Here is a 16,067-nt window from a genome sequence, read left to right as displayed (position 1 = left end):
TCAATTATCGAGAGTCTAATTTCTTAACTAATTTCCTAAAAAAAATGTATCTTAATAAAAAAAAGAAACTGTCATTATCACTCAGTCAAATTAATATTGCTCACTGATCAAAAAATATTCGTCATTCTGAAGAATTCAACTTTTGATTCTTTTGTATCCGTAACTGTTTATAAGAAAATAATATATATGTTAAATCGGAATTACGTGAGTCAACATCTTCTTAGACTTTTTACATAAATTTTTAAGGAAATTTTAGGATACCTTATGCTCCCACACTAGTCCCAATACTTACTTGTGCAGTTCTGCTCCTCATCGCTGTTGTCCAGACAGTCATCGTCGCCATCGCAGACCCACGACTTGGGAATGCACCTCTGGTTGTTGCAGGTGAAGTCCCAGGAGTTCGGGCACGGTTGCACCGGGGGTTCGGCACTGGGATCGGGGATGCAGCTCATCTGATCCTCGGCCAGGCGTTCGCCATAGGGACACGAGCAGCGGGACTGCAGGCGACCGAAGGAGGGCGGCGATGTGGTGGTGACCTCGCCGGTCGTACCATTTGCTCCTCCAATCGGAACTGCGAAGCAGATCTTCTGGCAGCCACCGTTGTTCCGGTGACAGGGTTGCGTATCCGCGATCCTCTGCACCTCATGACTGTACACCTTGACCCCGTAGAGCCTGTTCGTTTGCGGCTCCCTGACCATCATCTCCTCCTGCTCGCCGGTGAGCTTGTGCAGCCGGATGATGGCGTCCAGGCGCCAGTCCGTGATGTACATCCAGTCGTTGTGGATGACAATGGAGAAGGGATGTCGCACCAGGCGGGAGTTGACCGTCTTGATGTCCGTGCCATCCAAGTTGGCGTGCTGGACGTGATCCAATAGAGCGTCGCACCAGTAGACCCGATCCTCCTTGAAGTCAATGGACAGACCATTTGGCCAGCCCAGGGTCACGTTCTTGAAGACCAACAGACCACTGCCGTCGGTATTGGCTCTGGTGATATTCGCAGGACGATCCCATTCGGAAAAGAAGATGAATCCTCGATTGGGGTGGACCACAATGGCCCGCGGACGTTTAAGGTTCTTCAGCAGTGTTCTCCTATGAGTGACATTCCGCGTGGATAGGACGTTCAAGGTACCCTTGCGGGAATCGATATAGTACAGATTCTTGGAGGCCCAATCGACGGCCAGTCCCTCGACACCTTCGTTCTGGGAGGCCAAGACGATCTCCCTGCCGGTTCCATTGCGATGCACCCTGTAGATCACATCCTGCAGAACGTCCGAGTAGTAGATGAACTCGTCGCGGGCATCAAAGTCCAGGCCAACGAAACGGGCCCGCCGTGAGACGACCGGCATGATGGCATCACTGAATCCCTCGATGACAGGCTCCAGGACCTTTCCCTTGATGAATCTCTGCTGCGAGTACATGAGGAACTCGCTGACCGGTTTGCACAGCTTGAGATCCGTCTCCAGTTGGTAGCCCGTGGAGCAGGCACACCGGAATCCCAGGCCGGTGGGAGCTCCCTTGACCGCTGTCACGATGCACATGTGGTTGCAGCCACCGTTGTTGTTCCCGCATGGATTCGATACCCTCGGCTGGCTGAGAGCGTGCACGGCAATGATGCCCTTTGGCTCCCTGATGTCCTTGGCCTTGTGCGTCACCTGGATGGAGGTGGGTCCCTCGAACTTGTCCACCGACATGATGCCCTGTTTGGTGGCATCCGTCCAGTAAATCCGGTTCTCGAACAGGGCCAACCGCGAGGGACTCGGCACCTGCTGGCCCCGGAGCACCATCACCCGATGGGCACCCTCGTAGTCCACCGACTCGATGTAGTCCAGTAGGGAGTCGCACCAGAAGACCCGCTTCCCGATAATGTCCACCGTCACGCCGCTGGCCTTGTAGGCCGCCTCCGAGACAATGGACCGGGCATGGGTTCCGTCCATGTGGGCACGCAGCACCTGACCACCATCGGCGACGAACATCAGACCCGCCGTGGGATCCAGGGCCAGGTCGGCGGGTGAGGTCAGGTTGGAGCCAAGGACGACCGCATGCCATTGGCCACTCAGCTCGAAAACATCGATCTTCTGGCCCACCAGATCGGCCACATATATCTTATCCCCCACCCAGTCGACGGCCAGGGCGACTGGAGCCCAGGTGCCCGGAAGCGTCTGATCGAAAGGCGAGACGGCCTTGTTCTGGTCATCCAGGGGCAGGGATTGCACCTTCCGCGTCTTGATGTCCGACCAGTAGAGCGTGTTTCGTGCGTAGTGGAAGGTCACACCCGCCGCGGCGGTGGCATTGGCCAGTACCTTCAGCTCACTTCCATGGGGCTGCATTCGCATAATGGCCCGATCGTGGGCGAAGATCAGCTGCAGGTTGTTCGCATCCGGGGCAATGCACTTGGAGTCGTTGATCAGAGTGTAGCCCTGGGCACACTGACAGGTGTACGAGCCAAGGGTGTTTGTGCACAGCTGGTCGCAGTGACCCCACTCGGCGCACTCGTCGAGGTCCACGCAGGTGCGGTTGTCCGGGGCCAGGGATTGACCCGGCTTGCAGTAGCACACACCCCCCGTCAGCGAGGGTCCGCACTTGAACTCGCAGCTCAGGGCGGGACAGGAGGCAATCGCTGGAATGGGAAGGCGAACATATAATAGAATGGGGTTATAATGGTAACAACAAAATATAGCCGTATCACTAGTCACTAGTATCACATTTTTTAGAGACATAAGAGGACCTCGTCCCCATTCTAAATATCAAATTTAAACGATTTTTACCGATCTCCGTTTCCAGATACAAAGCATTTTAAAATTTCCCGATAGTATTCGGTTTCCATTGAATATAGGTTGTATGTAGGGAAGGAATCCCTGGGGGATACTCACAGCAGTTGGTCTCCTCGTCGCTCCCATCCTCGCAGTCCCGCTTGCCGTCGCACAGCTGCGACTTCAGGATGCACTTGGGAGTGCCGCTAGCGCCACCTCGCGGGCACAGGTGCTTGTTATCCGGACATGCGATGGCCGTGCAGTTGGCCTCGTCGCTCTTGTCGGCGCAGTCGTGGTATCCGTCGCAGTGGAAGTTGTACGGGATGCACCGGGCGTTCGAGCACCGGAACTGGGCGTGGTGGCAGGGCGGGAAATCTGAAGAGGACATGGTGTAATGTATCAGTAGGGTGTATGTTTCATTAGAGAAAAAAAAGAGATAGCTAGCTGACATAGCACAACTAGTACAGTTATATTTTTATAGGCAATATATATTTTTTCTGCGCGAATTCTTCAGTCAATCAAATTGTTCGCTTTTAAAATAGATTATCTATCTTTATTGCTTAGTTTTCATTTATATTATTTTTAGCGGATTCAGCGCGAATTCTTCAGTCAATCAAATTATCCGATTTTAAAATAGATGTTCTATTTTTATAGCTTAGCTTGAACTTATATTATTTTTAGCGGATTGTTTGCTTCTGTATAACAAAATAATGTTTTAAGTCTGACTGATAACTGCTAAACTGTATGCAATTGTAAAAACCTCTCTCAAGCTCCATCAGATTTCATTTTCCTAATTTTAATGGGAGAGTCATGTCCCCTTGGGTGTACTTACTGCATCCCTGTTCGTCGGAGTTGTCGCCACAGTCGTCGCGATGGTTGCACTTCAGAGCGGCGTCGATGCACTTGTGTCCGTTGGCACAGCGGAACTGGTCCAGGCGACAGGACACGCCGCTGCAGCCGTCCTCGTCCCGCCCGGTGCGACAGTCCAAGTAGCCGTCGCAGCGCTTCTCCTTCGGCACACAGGGACCGGCGAGGCGGGCGCCCTCCGCGGGGGCGGCTCCGGTGGGGGCGTTGCAGAACACGTCCGTGTGCTGGCACTTGCGGTAAGCTGGAAAATCCAAGGAAGTTCCATGGTCGATTAGTAATTTGTATTAGTTTTTGTTTTAAGGGTTATCTTTAAGGGTTGTTTTTTATTCAATAGTTATTCTAAATCTATTAAAATATCTATATTTATATCTATCCATCAATGCATATCAAATATCTTCAAAAATATTAAAGTTTCCTTTGAATTATAAACAGCGGCATAATTGATTTTAGGTGTCTAAAAGCATGCACCAATATATATTTATAACTCAAAAGGAATCACAGCATACTTTTGGTCACTTAAAAATGACAATTAAAAATGATTTCCCTGGTTCCGTAGTGATTTCTGAAAATACATCAAAGGCTTATAACTTAGCTAATTTAAGATTTAATAATAAGACTACAACAAAATTCTGCCAGATCAACAACAATAGTTAGTTGCCTAATCGAAATACCTCTATTACATACTTAATTGATATATTTTTAAGGGTTCCACCCTATTGCTTGACTATTTCGCCCGGCACGCCCTGGGATAATAATCTGTACATGACTGCACTCAATTAGACCTCATTTCGGGACCCTCCATTGTGATTAATTGCATTCGCATTGAGAGTTTAGCTCTTGACCCATTCATGGACGATTTGGGGGCGGCGCCAATGGCTCAATGGGGTTTCCCTGGATACCGGAACCAATTGTCCAAGACAGAGGTCGTTTCTCGGCTCATCAGGTATATATAGTCAACCAGTATTTTAATGGGAGGGCCTTAAAAATGGCAGGCCAAAACTATTCGTGCTGCCAGAGACATTAAATTTTGATGCCCCGGGTTTGGGGTGGCTCCTGGCTGGACACGCATGGCGTATACATAATGCATGGCCGCTGTACCAATGTCGGGCGTGATTGTCTGTCCGCTCGACTCGTCCGCCTGTCCGTTCGACTGTCCGTCCGTCCGACCGTCCATCTCCCCCGGATTGTGCACTTGAGTTGTGTGTGTCGGCAGGCAAAAGTGCTATAAATTATCGAGTAGTTGGTTGCAGGACCCTCCCCCCGAAAGCCACACAAAAAAGGGATGTGGCCAGGGAAACTGTTGGGGCTAAGAATACCCCTTAAAATTATAGAAAATACACAATTTGAACGAGTTGGAAGTCCCTAAAATTGATGGTAATATCTTGTAAAAATACTCAATATAATATATGAGAACTAGTTTTCCCAAACATTTAATCTGAATATTTTTTCACTTCAATATTTAAGGACTAATCCACCCTGCCTAAACAAATGTCCAGGGTATAGGGCGGATGAAGAGGGTGTGGACCTGTCAAGGGTTCGGTTAACAAGAAAGAGGTAGCAGGGAAAGTCGTGCATTTGAATGACTAAATTAGAACAACTGCAGGCGAATCGGGGCTTTAAGAAGATGATATATGTGTGGCTTTGATGGGGACATATGTTTGTCTTGAACAGGGTGGACCTGTAATGCGACAAGCAAAATATATACTAAATCTTGGGTGCCCCAATAAAATTCTTTGTTTTAATCTGTGTTAAATAGATGAGAGCAACGATAAATTAAATACTTCTAAAATAATTATTTTATGAAAAAGTATTAAATTAAGGTGGAACAATTTTCTCAGGTATACTATATTTAGTAATATTTTATTGTTAGCTCTTTAGAAGATCCATAAATGTTGTAGAAATTGGATAATATACTTTCCTAGGTTTTAAAAAGAATAAACTTCTTAATAGATTAATAAAAACAAGGAGGTTCTGGCCTTAATTAAAAGTTTTAGGTTTACGGTTTGTCTTGGGGAGCTTCCACTGTAGGTGCATGTGGGTTCCAGCTTAGTCTTGGCCAGCATGGCGGACGCCCCGTTGATCTATGCCGGTTCCCAGTGTCTCTGGACATCATAAACTTGGCAACGAGTATTTTATGGCTGTCTCCCTGTCTCCCTGGCCGGGATTCATCCCCCCTCCCCAACGCACTCCCAATACCCCCGATTAACTCCCGGAACATTAGCGTGGAAATGGGGGCCACGGGGGCCCCAGGACCCCAACGGGAGCATCCGAGTGTGGCAGGGCAAACTTAATTAGTGCAAGTTAAACAAGCCAAGTTGTATAAATATTCCCCGACAGCGCAAAACTTTCTCCAAGCAAAACAATGGAATGCGTATCCTGCGCTGCGTCTGTGTAAGTGTCCCTGTCTGTGTGAGAGTGTGCAAGTGTGAGTGCAGGTAAAAGCAGTGCAGAAAAAAATAAATATATATACACTACATTTAACAGGTGTGGAATGGGAAACACATTGGCTATACATATTTTAATCTCAACAACTAATAATATTCTTGTGTATAACTAATACTATAAATAAGACTTATCAAAAATAGGATAGTCAAACGGAGGAAATGTTGTTGTAGAATAAAGTTTTTAAATTTTTTTCTTGTTGCCCATTTCTTTTGTTTAATATTGTAACTTAATTTTTGTTGTGTAACTATCTGCTTTGTTGGCTCCCTGCTGCTTTTCCTATTGACAAAGTGGAGCAGCGGAAGCGAAACTTTGTGAACCTCCGACTCCGGTGATCATAAAAATGTGTCACGCACTCGGGGCAGCCCCTCCATTTCCCCCCCTATTTTTGCCCATTTTCCTCGTTTTTCCACGATTTTTCCCCTGGAAATAACTCCACCCCGACTGTCTGACATTAAAATGTTCCGCTGCTAATCCTTCGACCCCTTGCAATTTGTGGGCGTGGCCTGGCCAAAAGATTTACGCCAAACAATTTGTTACAAATTCGTTAGCTGTCTCGCTTTCTCCCATTTCCCTCCGCATTTCACTCCGCAATTTTGCATTGCATTAAAGACAAATTGTAATGACAAACGGGGGGCGTTGGCCAATGCATTTCGGTCAAGCTTGCAGCTAGGAAAACCATTTCAAAAAATGTTTTCGATAGCAATGATTTAATTGAAGAAAATATCGAGTGTGCATTATAAATTTAAGATTAGTTTTCACACTTTTCTCTTAACTCATTTTTCACTGGCTTCCGCTTGGCTGCAAAACTTTTGGCCCTAAACTTTAACCAAAAAGCAAGGGGGTTCCTGCATTGTTGTTGGCACTTTATAAACAACACCCACCGCCTTTCTCTTACACTTCTCTTTTCTGTTTTTTTTTTTGTATTTTAACCAAACACTTTCTAATTGGGTTCTCTGGTTCTTTCGCTCGCTGTTTTCTCAGCATTAACTTTTATTGCAAGCCAAGACTTTTATGCGTGTAGCAAGGCCAAGAAGCGGGGGCTTAGGGGGGGTGGGGAAGACTGAAGGGGTGTGTAATTTCGCGCGACAAGTGCCACGCCCCCTCCCGAAACCCAACCCACCGCCCACCGCCCGTCACGTTTAGCTGCAGTCAAATAAACGTCAGCTGCAATCGTCGCCACTCAGAGAAACTCGTAGAAAGGGAGGAAAAGCTCCAGAGAAAGGGCGGAGAAAGGGCGGAGAAAGGGGGGCTGCAGGAAGAACAGGGGCGGGGGGTAATGACAGTTTATGAGACAGTTAACAGAGCTGAAAAGTTGGCTTTTCAGCCGCCAAAAATGGTTAGCTACAGAGGTCAGCTTGGGGACAAATGTTTTATGTTTTACAAAACAGATACCTGATTTACTTTAAAAACATAGAAAACACAAGCAAAAACATCTAAATTGTATTAAAATTAAAAAATAACCTATAAGACTGAATTTGAATGCATTGCCATTTGTATTATGGACAAATGTTTCAATTAAATTCAGAATGAAATAATCTGGGCTATGAATATTATATTTTTTAGACAGAAAAGTAGGTACTCTTTAAAAACCAATTGCAAGCCCAAAAAGTTAAATCAAATTTAAAAAAGATATTAAATTTGCATTATTTATTAAGACATTTTTATCGGTGATGAAAAATAGTATTCTTTTAAAATAAATTATTTCTAAGTGAGAAAGATATCGTAAAATAAATAGAACTTGCATAACCCCTTACGTTTTGCAAATAACTGAAAGTAATACCAAAAATTGGCGAGTATAAAAAATCATTTTACCTATTTACTATATATATATATTTTTCTGTCGTCATCACTGGATGGACAGTTAAATGAAGTGGAGGTGACTATAACACTTGGGTTCGGCGGACAGGTATTGGGGGGGTAGGACAGTTTTAAGGGGCCTCTGGTAATGACGGCTTAAGCTCTTCGCTCTTTTTGGTTTTACGCACTTTTTACGCAGCTATATCTGCCTCATTAGATGCTGCCTGCAATTAAAAGCGAAATGTCCGCCTGGAAAATTTGCAGGTAAATTCCCGGTAAATACCCCAAGCCCCCTCTGTTTTAGCCGTAAACAAGTAAAAGTGCTTCAGCCTCTATTTATGCTTCAGTTTCAGCTTGTTGACTTGCGACCGCAACGCTGGCGAAACGGAAGCGAAAATAATCGGGTGGAAAGTGGGCAAAAGTGTGGAAAAGTGCGAAAAGTGGGAGAAGGTAACTTCCAAGTTTCTTTCACAGCAGATGTCTGCTGTTCGTTCTCACAGATATTAGTTGCCTTGGAGGTGTTCTTATGCCCTCAAGCTCTAAAACATAATTGCACTATGAGAAATGCTAAAAAAAATGCTGAGAGCTGTTAAGATTAAACCATATTTAATTTCAGATCTTATATTATATTATATAGTGTATATAAAATTATGATAGAAACATATGTGCTCATTCATTTTTTAAGTATTTCTTAAAGTTTTGTTTATTTTGAAAGTGTTTTTAACATAATACATAAGAGATAAAACTGTTCAATATCTCAGCAACTCTTTTTATATAATGTAAAGCCTAAAAATCGAATTTGCAGACAAACAATCTGTTGATTTTAATTGCTCACATCTGGGGAAATGTGTGTAATTTGTATCGCTATGACTACCTGACTACATTGCTATCTTGGATGTGTGTGGACTATCTCGAGATGGCATAGCCCCCATCTTCCCACATCCACATTCGCATCCACATCCACATTCGCATCCACATCCACATCCGCATCCACATTCGCATCCACATCCGCATCCACATCCATCTCCCTGTTCGCACAACACCTGAAGTAATTAAATAGTTGAAATAAGCCCGCTCTAATATTTATATCCCATAAATTAAGCAAACAAAGGCAGACACACAAACACTCTTGCAAATAAAGGAGGGGGGGGTTAAGGGCGGGGGCCATGGGCGGCGGGAAAGGGGGTAAGCAAGGGGACTACTGTCACCCTGACTGAAGAAGACGACGCGTTGACACGTACGCAAAATAAATTTGTTAAGAACGCAATAAGAGTGAACATTTTGTCGCCATTTAAGCGCGATAAATTATTGTGCAACAAAGTGCGACAGGGACAGAAACAGTTACGCAAAACAGGGCGAGGGTGTGTAGAAAGAGACAGCAACAGACGGCGGGAAGGAGAGGGCATGCTCTCGTTTTACGCGAACGTCTTATTAAATTAAAACGAAATTTAAACTTGATCTTGTGCCGGCAAAACTTTCTGCACCCAAAATGGAATGACTATCTACCCAACCCTTCTGCTTTTTGCCATCAGAGCTGCTTATAAAGTAGCTAAAAATAGTTTCAGCCAATATTTATCATCAGAACAGGAGTTATTACAATCTATTTTTATTTATTCTTCAATTGAACGTTTTTTTCTAAAGTCCCAATTTGTTTGTGACCCCTTATAAAAATATTCATTTGAGCAGACTTATTTGTCTTAAAATATTATTTTATATTGTGAAGTAAGAAAACCACAGTTAAGGGATAACTTTAACAAGGCCTAGAAACTTTAAAAAAATGTGTATGTATGTGTGAGACAAACGCAATAAATTTACGAATATTTTGAATATTATATATCTTATATCTTGAGTTATTTTTGAAATTGTTAAGATATCATATAGAAATATCAGATATTCGTAATATTTGATTTTGATTAGCTCAATTGAAATCAGTTTGTCAACATTTTTGGTTTGGAAACGAACAAGAACTTATATCTTCAGTTATTACTTTTTACATATTTATTTAAGCTGGCTAAGAAGTCAGATAGCCAACTGATCAGGCCCGTTTTGAGCGGACAAATTGGCCTCCTAGCTGGGCTTAGATGTGCGAGCGGGACGGGCTGCGTTGGCGCGAAAGAGACGGCGAACGCAGGACAAAGTTGTGGAGCGTTTGTCTAGCCGTTTTCCACATTTTCACACCACCCCCCTCGTTTTCCACGGAACCAGAGTTGGAGTCGTCAAAGCTGCCAGCTAAACTTGCACAAAAGGATGCCGGAAAAGCGGTAGGCGGAAGGCGGGAGGCGGGAAAGTCGGAAAAGCGGAAAAGCGGGACACTTGGAAATTGGTCGCCTCAAAGATATTTAAATATTTGTTTGCCTGACGGTGGGCGAGTGTGCGAGTGTGTGTGCGGGTGCATAAATCTTAAATAACAAGCAATAAATGCTCTACAAGTCTTGGGCACTTTTCGGCGATTTGCATGGACATGCTGCCATCCCGCTCTGGCCACTATCCCCCTCTCTTTCTCATTCTCCATCTTCATCTCTTTCTCTTGGCGGCAGGACTCGACTCCTTTTCTTCGGATTCTCACTCGGCAAACTTTTAATCAAAATGTGCGGCTCACAGTCTGCTGGCTGAATGCACTTGAACTTTATGCCAAAAGGAAAGTACGGGGGAAAGTGCCAGGGAAAAAGCGGGGAAATCACCGAAAGAGAGCGGGCGATAAGTCGCAGAAAGAGAGGGCTATACAAACTCCAACCGAGCGAGAGCTGTTAAAAATGCATTAAATTCTTTGCTCAACGAGCAGACAACAGACTTTCGAGTTGAGGTGCTGGGAAAGTGGGGGCAGGATGTTGGCCAAAAGTACAGTGGATTATTAAAGTCCTCAGCGATAGATATTACCCAAAAGTCCAGGGGCCAAAATTAATCATTGGCCAGAAAAAGTCAAGGAAGTTAGTAGCCAATTAGAGAGGAAGATGTCTGTCAGACAAAGCAATAAATAAATTGGGTCACAATGTTGAGCTCCAGTTTCCATCTTACCAAACAAATTAGCCTTAACTATAATTTATAATTCCTTCTCTGCAAAATAATTACTAAAATCTCAATTGTTCTACTTGTCCGTATCTGCAGAATGGGAGCCCAAAGCCGCATTTCTAAATTTCATAACTTTAGTTATTCGATCCCGATTTTGAAGTGGAATACCTCTATGAGTTTGTACTTGAATTCTCTAATATTCTGCATTAAAATGTACCTTTTTAGAGAGGGTACAAATTTTCACCCATTTTCATGTTCGATTTTTCCGTATTTCCAATGGTTTTTGGAACAGGAACCTAAAACTGAACTTCCAAATTACATAACTTGGGTAATTGGATCCCGATTTTATAGTGGGATTCCTCTATGAGTTTGTGGTTGAATTCTCTAACGATCTACATCAAAATATTCCTTTTAAGACAGGGTCCAAATTTTACCCCCCTTTCATGTTCGAATTTTCCGTATTTCCAATGGTTTTCGGAATAGGAACCCAAAACTCAACTTCTTAATTCCATAACTTGGGTAATTGGATCCCGATTTTGGAGATTGATACCTCTATGAGTTTGTTATTAAATTCTCTAATGGTCTACACTAAAGCTTATCTTTTAAAAGAGGGTCAAAATTTTACACCCCTTTCATGTTCGATTTTTCCATATTTTCAATGGTTTTCGGAATAGGAACCCAAAACTCAACTTCTAAATTCCATAACTTGGGTAATTTGATCCCGATTTTGGAGATTGATGCCTCTATGAATTTGTGGTTGAATTCTCTAATGATCTACACTAAAATGTACCTTTTTAAAGAGGGTCAACATTTTAACCCATTTTCATGTTCGAATTTTCCGTATTTCGAATGGTTTCCGGAATAAGAAACAAAACTGAACTTCTTAATTCCATAACTTGGATAATTGGATCCTGCTTTTCAAGTGGGATACCTCTATGAGTTTGTAGTTGAATTCTCTAATATTCTACTTTAAAATGTACCTTTTTAAAAAGGGTTAACACTTTAACCCATTTTCATGTTCGATTTTTCCGTACTTCCAATGGTTTTCGGAATAGGAACACAAAAATGAACTTCTAAATTCCATAACTTAAGGTAATAGGATTCCGATTTTGAGTTTGTCGCTGAATTCTCTAAAATTCTACTTTAAAATAAGTTTTTTAAGCTAGGGTCACAACTTAAACCTATTTATTCCAATGGAACCCAAACAAATACTTTCAATTTTCATTACTTGGGTATTTGGATCCCGATTTTCAAGTGGAATTTATCTATGAGTTTGTGGCTGAAGTCTCTTATACCTTACATTTAAATGTTTCTTTAAACGAGGGTCAACTTTGCACTCCAACTTTATTTGAAATACACATAAGTTCCCAGTGGAGTTTTATTTCAAAGACTGCTTACTTTTCATCGCTTTTGGGCCCTCTACTCGACTCAACAAAACTGAACTTCATTTGCGATTCTATCCATGAAGCCCTCAACGGAAACAACTTTGGCCGGCCATCATCAATTCCACTAGCAAAAGGGTTAACCTTCCACCCTTAGCCCCCTGGCCCACGGAAAGGATTTATGGCCCCACATCAAATTGATCCATTTCTGTTCGTCTTGAGTTTTCCTCGCTAATTTGCGGCCTTTACCTTGGGGATTTCACAGATATTTCTCCTCAGATACATATACATATTCAGGTATGTATTTGTATTTTGTCTGTACATATTTCTGGTATACTTGTGCGCTTCTGTAATTTAGTTGGGAAAACAAGAACTGCGGTCTTCGGTAACATCTCTGTGTTGAAATTTGCATAAATAAAATTGGCATAATAAAATGCAAACATTTTGCTTAGCAAATTGTTACGGCACCACCCTCTTGAAAGGATTTCGATGAGGACGAGGATGAGCTAGCCAATATTTGTGGAGTCAACAAATTTACATTCAAAGCAAGAAAATTCTCGGAATCGTTGAGATTGCATGGGGGCTAACTGATGGTTAGATATATATTGATAAAGTGGATGTATGGTACTCACTGCACTGGGCCTCATCCGATTTATCCTCGCAATCCTCGATCATATCGCAACGGTAATGCGGGGGGATGCAATAGGTCTTGTTGAACACATACTGCCCGCAGTTCAGTTGGGGCGTTTCGCATTCCGGTGGGGCTGCAATTTTGGTTAGGGATACGTTACAAATAATTGATTTAAAATTGAAATTAAATTAAGTTTAGAATGGGATTTTTTAACATCACAATTTATACTTTCTGGAAGCTAGTTACTCCAAAAGCAACAAAAATTCAACGCGTATCTTGAGTCAATTAAAAAAATCAAAATAGTAACATGATTGCATTTTCATTGAGCACTTTCTGCCATAATCAGAATCCGATCTTCAACAAGCACGCGTTCAATTTAATTAATTTCGGAAATTCCTGTGGATAATGGCTCGAGTGGAATTCGATTAAACCATTCAGCGAATCGCCACCGCAGAGCTCTTGAATACTTCCTCGGTTTCTTCGGCGGCGAATCGCACGGCCCACTTAATTACTGTCTATAATTTCATATTTTAATTACGGTTTTCCCCCAAACTTTCCACAGAACGGTGGACTTTCTGGTTGGTTGGATGGTTAATACTTACGGCACGACTGCATCTCGTCCTCGCCGTCGTCGCAGTCCTTTTGGTAATTGCAGACCCAGTGGTGCGAGATGCACTTGCCGTTGTTGCAGCGGAACGAGTCCGTCGGACACTCGGTATTGATGCCGCTGCCACCTGTGCTGCCCAGGCTGCCACCTGGAAAATGCATGGAAAAGCGGGAAAAGCGAGTCAGTAGGCGGCTCCCTTTGTCGAACTAATTGGCATGTGAATGCCGCTTTGTCATCGGACTTATACGCAAGTCGGTCCGTAACTTTGCTAATAACCAATGCAGTGCCAGTAAACAAGCTGTCAATTTGGCAAATGCACTTGGAAATAATATTGGAAGCATTTTTGGAAATATTAATAATAATTAATAAATATTTCCAAAGTAAAAGTTATCGTTTAACCAACATTAAATAAACAAAATTAAAAGTTACGATTTTAAATATATATTTTTTATGATATCAATTTAAAAATTAACAGGATTAGATTTTCTAAAAAACAAAGTATTATTTATTAGTTTTAAAACTGTTTTAAGTAATTAATATGTATTTATTTAAATCATTTTTAGTTCTTTGTTTGTTTAGTATTCTAATTCATAATAATGGCTTATTAACGAAATAATGAAAATAGGGTTTGAAATAAATAAAAGGTTTTTCTTTAAAATCATTATTAGTTCTTTGTTTTTGTTAATACGAGCATACAAATTTAAACAAAGCAAATAACACTAGATCTGTTAAATCTACAGCTAAAATGATTTAAAAATGTGATTTTCGGCGCATTGCTATTGTTCCTTTTCCTATTTACTCGAATTAGAAATGCTTTCCTGCTAATTAACAAGCTGAGAATGCGCTTTTTTCGAGTGTTGCAAAGGGAGCTTGGCCAAAAGGGAAAAAGAGAAGCCCGGCTGCAGACAACAAAAGACTGTCATAAAATGGCAGCTGCAAGGATGCGCCTCAACTTTTGTGGCTGCCAAAGCCGCCGCGGCTAATGGCCTTGTCACACACACAGATCCACACAAACACAAACACACACATATGAGGGAAAACTGCGGGGAAAACTGCAGGAAAAACTGCAACAGCAGAGGCCAAGGAAAAAGGAGCAGGCAAGTCAGAACGCGACCGGAAATGCTTAGCTGGGATTTCTTCTCGACGGGGAAAATGGTGCAGGATGCGGAGCAGGGGCAGTGGCGGGGAGAAAGGGGGTTCGTTTGGGGTCGAGGGGCAGGATTGTTCAGTTTTTGGGGCCAGGGCGCTGACAATGTCATTTGTTTCCGGCTACGTGCACTCTGCACGTGCCCAACTTTCTGCGGCCAAGTGAGAGAAAGTGGAGAAAGGCGGCCACTAGAGCTCCCTTTATTCCCAGTATTTTTCGCATTTTCGACTCTGGTTGCACCTGCTCCAGCTGCAACCTACAACCTGCATCCTGCAATGCCGCATCTTCGATGGAAGTTGAAACCGAACTTCAATTAAGCCCGATTCGATGCGAAGTTAACACAATTGGCACGAACTAAAACCAGGAATTGAAACTGACTTGAGAGCGGAATGAAATCAGCACAAAGAACCTGTCAAAAACAAAAGAAGCCCCGGGAAAGAAAAAGGTTTCAACATAATGGGGAATCTAAAATAATTTCAAACTTCTTGTAAGGGTCTAGAAAAAAATTTAAAAATGGTTGAGTTTGAAAAAATATATGATTTACGATGTAAAGTTTTGTAGATTTGATTTTTAAATATTTAAAAATCGTTTACGTAAGTTTAAGATAATAGAGTCTTTAATTTTAATAAATAGATATTTTGAAAGAAAATTTATATATCCACATGATTTTTTTTGAGGTTTTAATAAATTCTAAATTTAGTAAAAATGTTTCATGTTTAAATAATTGAAAAACCTTTATTAAAGCTCAAGTATTAAAGTCTTACGTTTTTAGATTATTCTGTCATAAACAGATTAAATGCATACACACTAGCCACTTGAACCTTTAAAGTTGTCCACACGCCCATTTTCAGGACCCAACCACCTTTGAAATAACCTCGAAAACTCCATGTCTAATTATGCATCTAATTAGTGAGTGCATTCTCCGTTTGGCAATTCATGTCGGAATCATTTTTGCCGCTTCTGAGCCATAATAAGAGCAAACCACAGACGACAACCGGAGTTAAGCCCACCGCCCCTTTTCGCCTCTTTCCCCCACGCCCCTGTTTTTCCTGCAATTCATTGCGATTTTAAGTACGCATGCCATGCCACAGAATGAAAACGGAGTCGTGTTTTATCACTGCGTATAATTCACATTCGCATTTCGGGGGACTCCCCCCATATAATTGTGCAGTGTGAAACCTTTCATTCATGCATTATGTTGCTCAAATAATAACAGTAATAATAATAATAATTGGGGAAATGCCAACGCTGCTCTGGACTGCCCACAGTGGAGCAAAATTTAATGAAAATATCTATTATTATTATTTAAATACTTTACAACATATTGTAAGACATAAAATATTATTTTCCAATTTCGTTTTTATTAAAATTAAATTGCTAGTCTTTCTCTTTTATAAGGCCTTTCAAATATTTTCTTATTTGGTTATAATTA

General features: G+C 42.3%; 1 protein-coding gene across 5 annotated transcripts in view; it reads right to left on the bottom strand.

Annotated features, from left to right (window-relative positions):
* mgl (low-density lipoprotein receptor-related protein megalin) overlaps positions 1–16,067 on the bottom strand; it is a 156,617-nt gene that overhangs the window by 14,728 nt on the left and 125,822 nt on the right. For all 5 annotated transcript variants that reach the window (XM_065867704.2, XM_036820933.3, XM_065867706.2 and 2 more), the window contains exons 3-7: positions 13,484–13,636; positions 12,883–13,014; positions 3,583–3,858; positions 2,871–3,125; positions 293–2,617 (exon numbers count right to left, since the gene is read on the bottom strand). In XM_065867704.2, coding sequence (XP_065723776.2) covers positions 293–2,617; positions 2,871–3,125; positions 3,583–3,858; positions 12,883–13,014; positions 13,484–13,636 — 3,141 coding nt within the window. The remainder of the gene's footprint in view (positions 1–292; positions 2,618–2,870; positions 3,126–3,582; positions 3,859–12,882; positions 13,015–13,483; positions 13,637–16,067) is intronic.

The sequence above is a fragment of the Drosophila suzukii genome, chromosome X (assembly GCF_043229965.1).
Source record: "Drosophila suzukii chromosome X, CBGP_Dsuzu_IsoJpt1.0, whole genome shotgun sequence".
Classification (NCBI taxonomy): domain Eukaryota; kingdom Metazoa; phylum Arthropoda; class Insecta; order Diptera; family Drosophilidae; genus Drosophila; species Drosophila suzukii.
The sequence above is the reverse complement of the archived record's forward strand: the minus strand, read 5'-3'. Positions and strand labels throughout refer to the sequence as shown.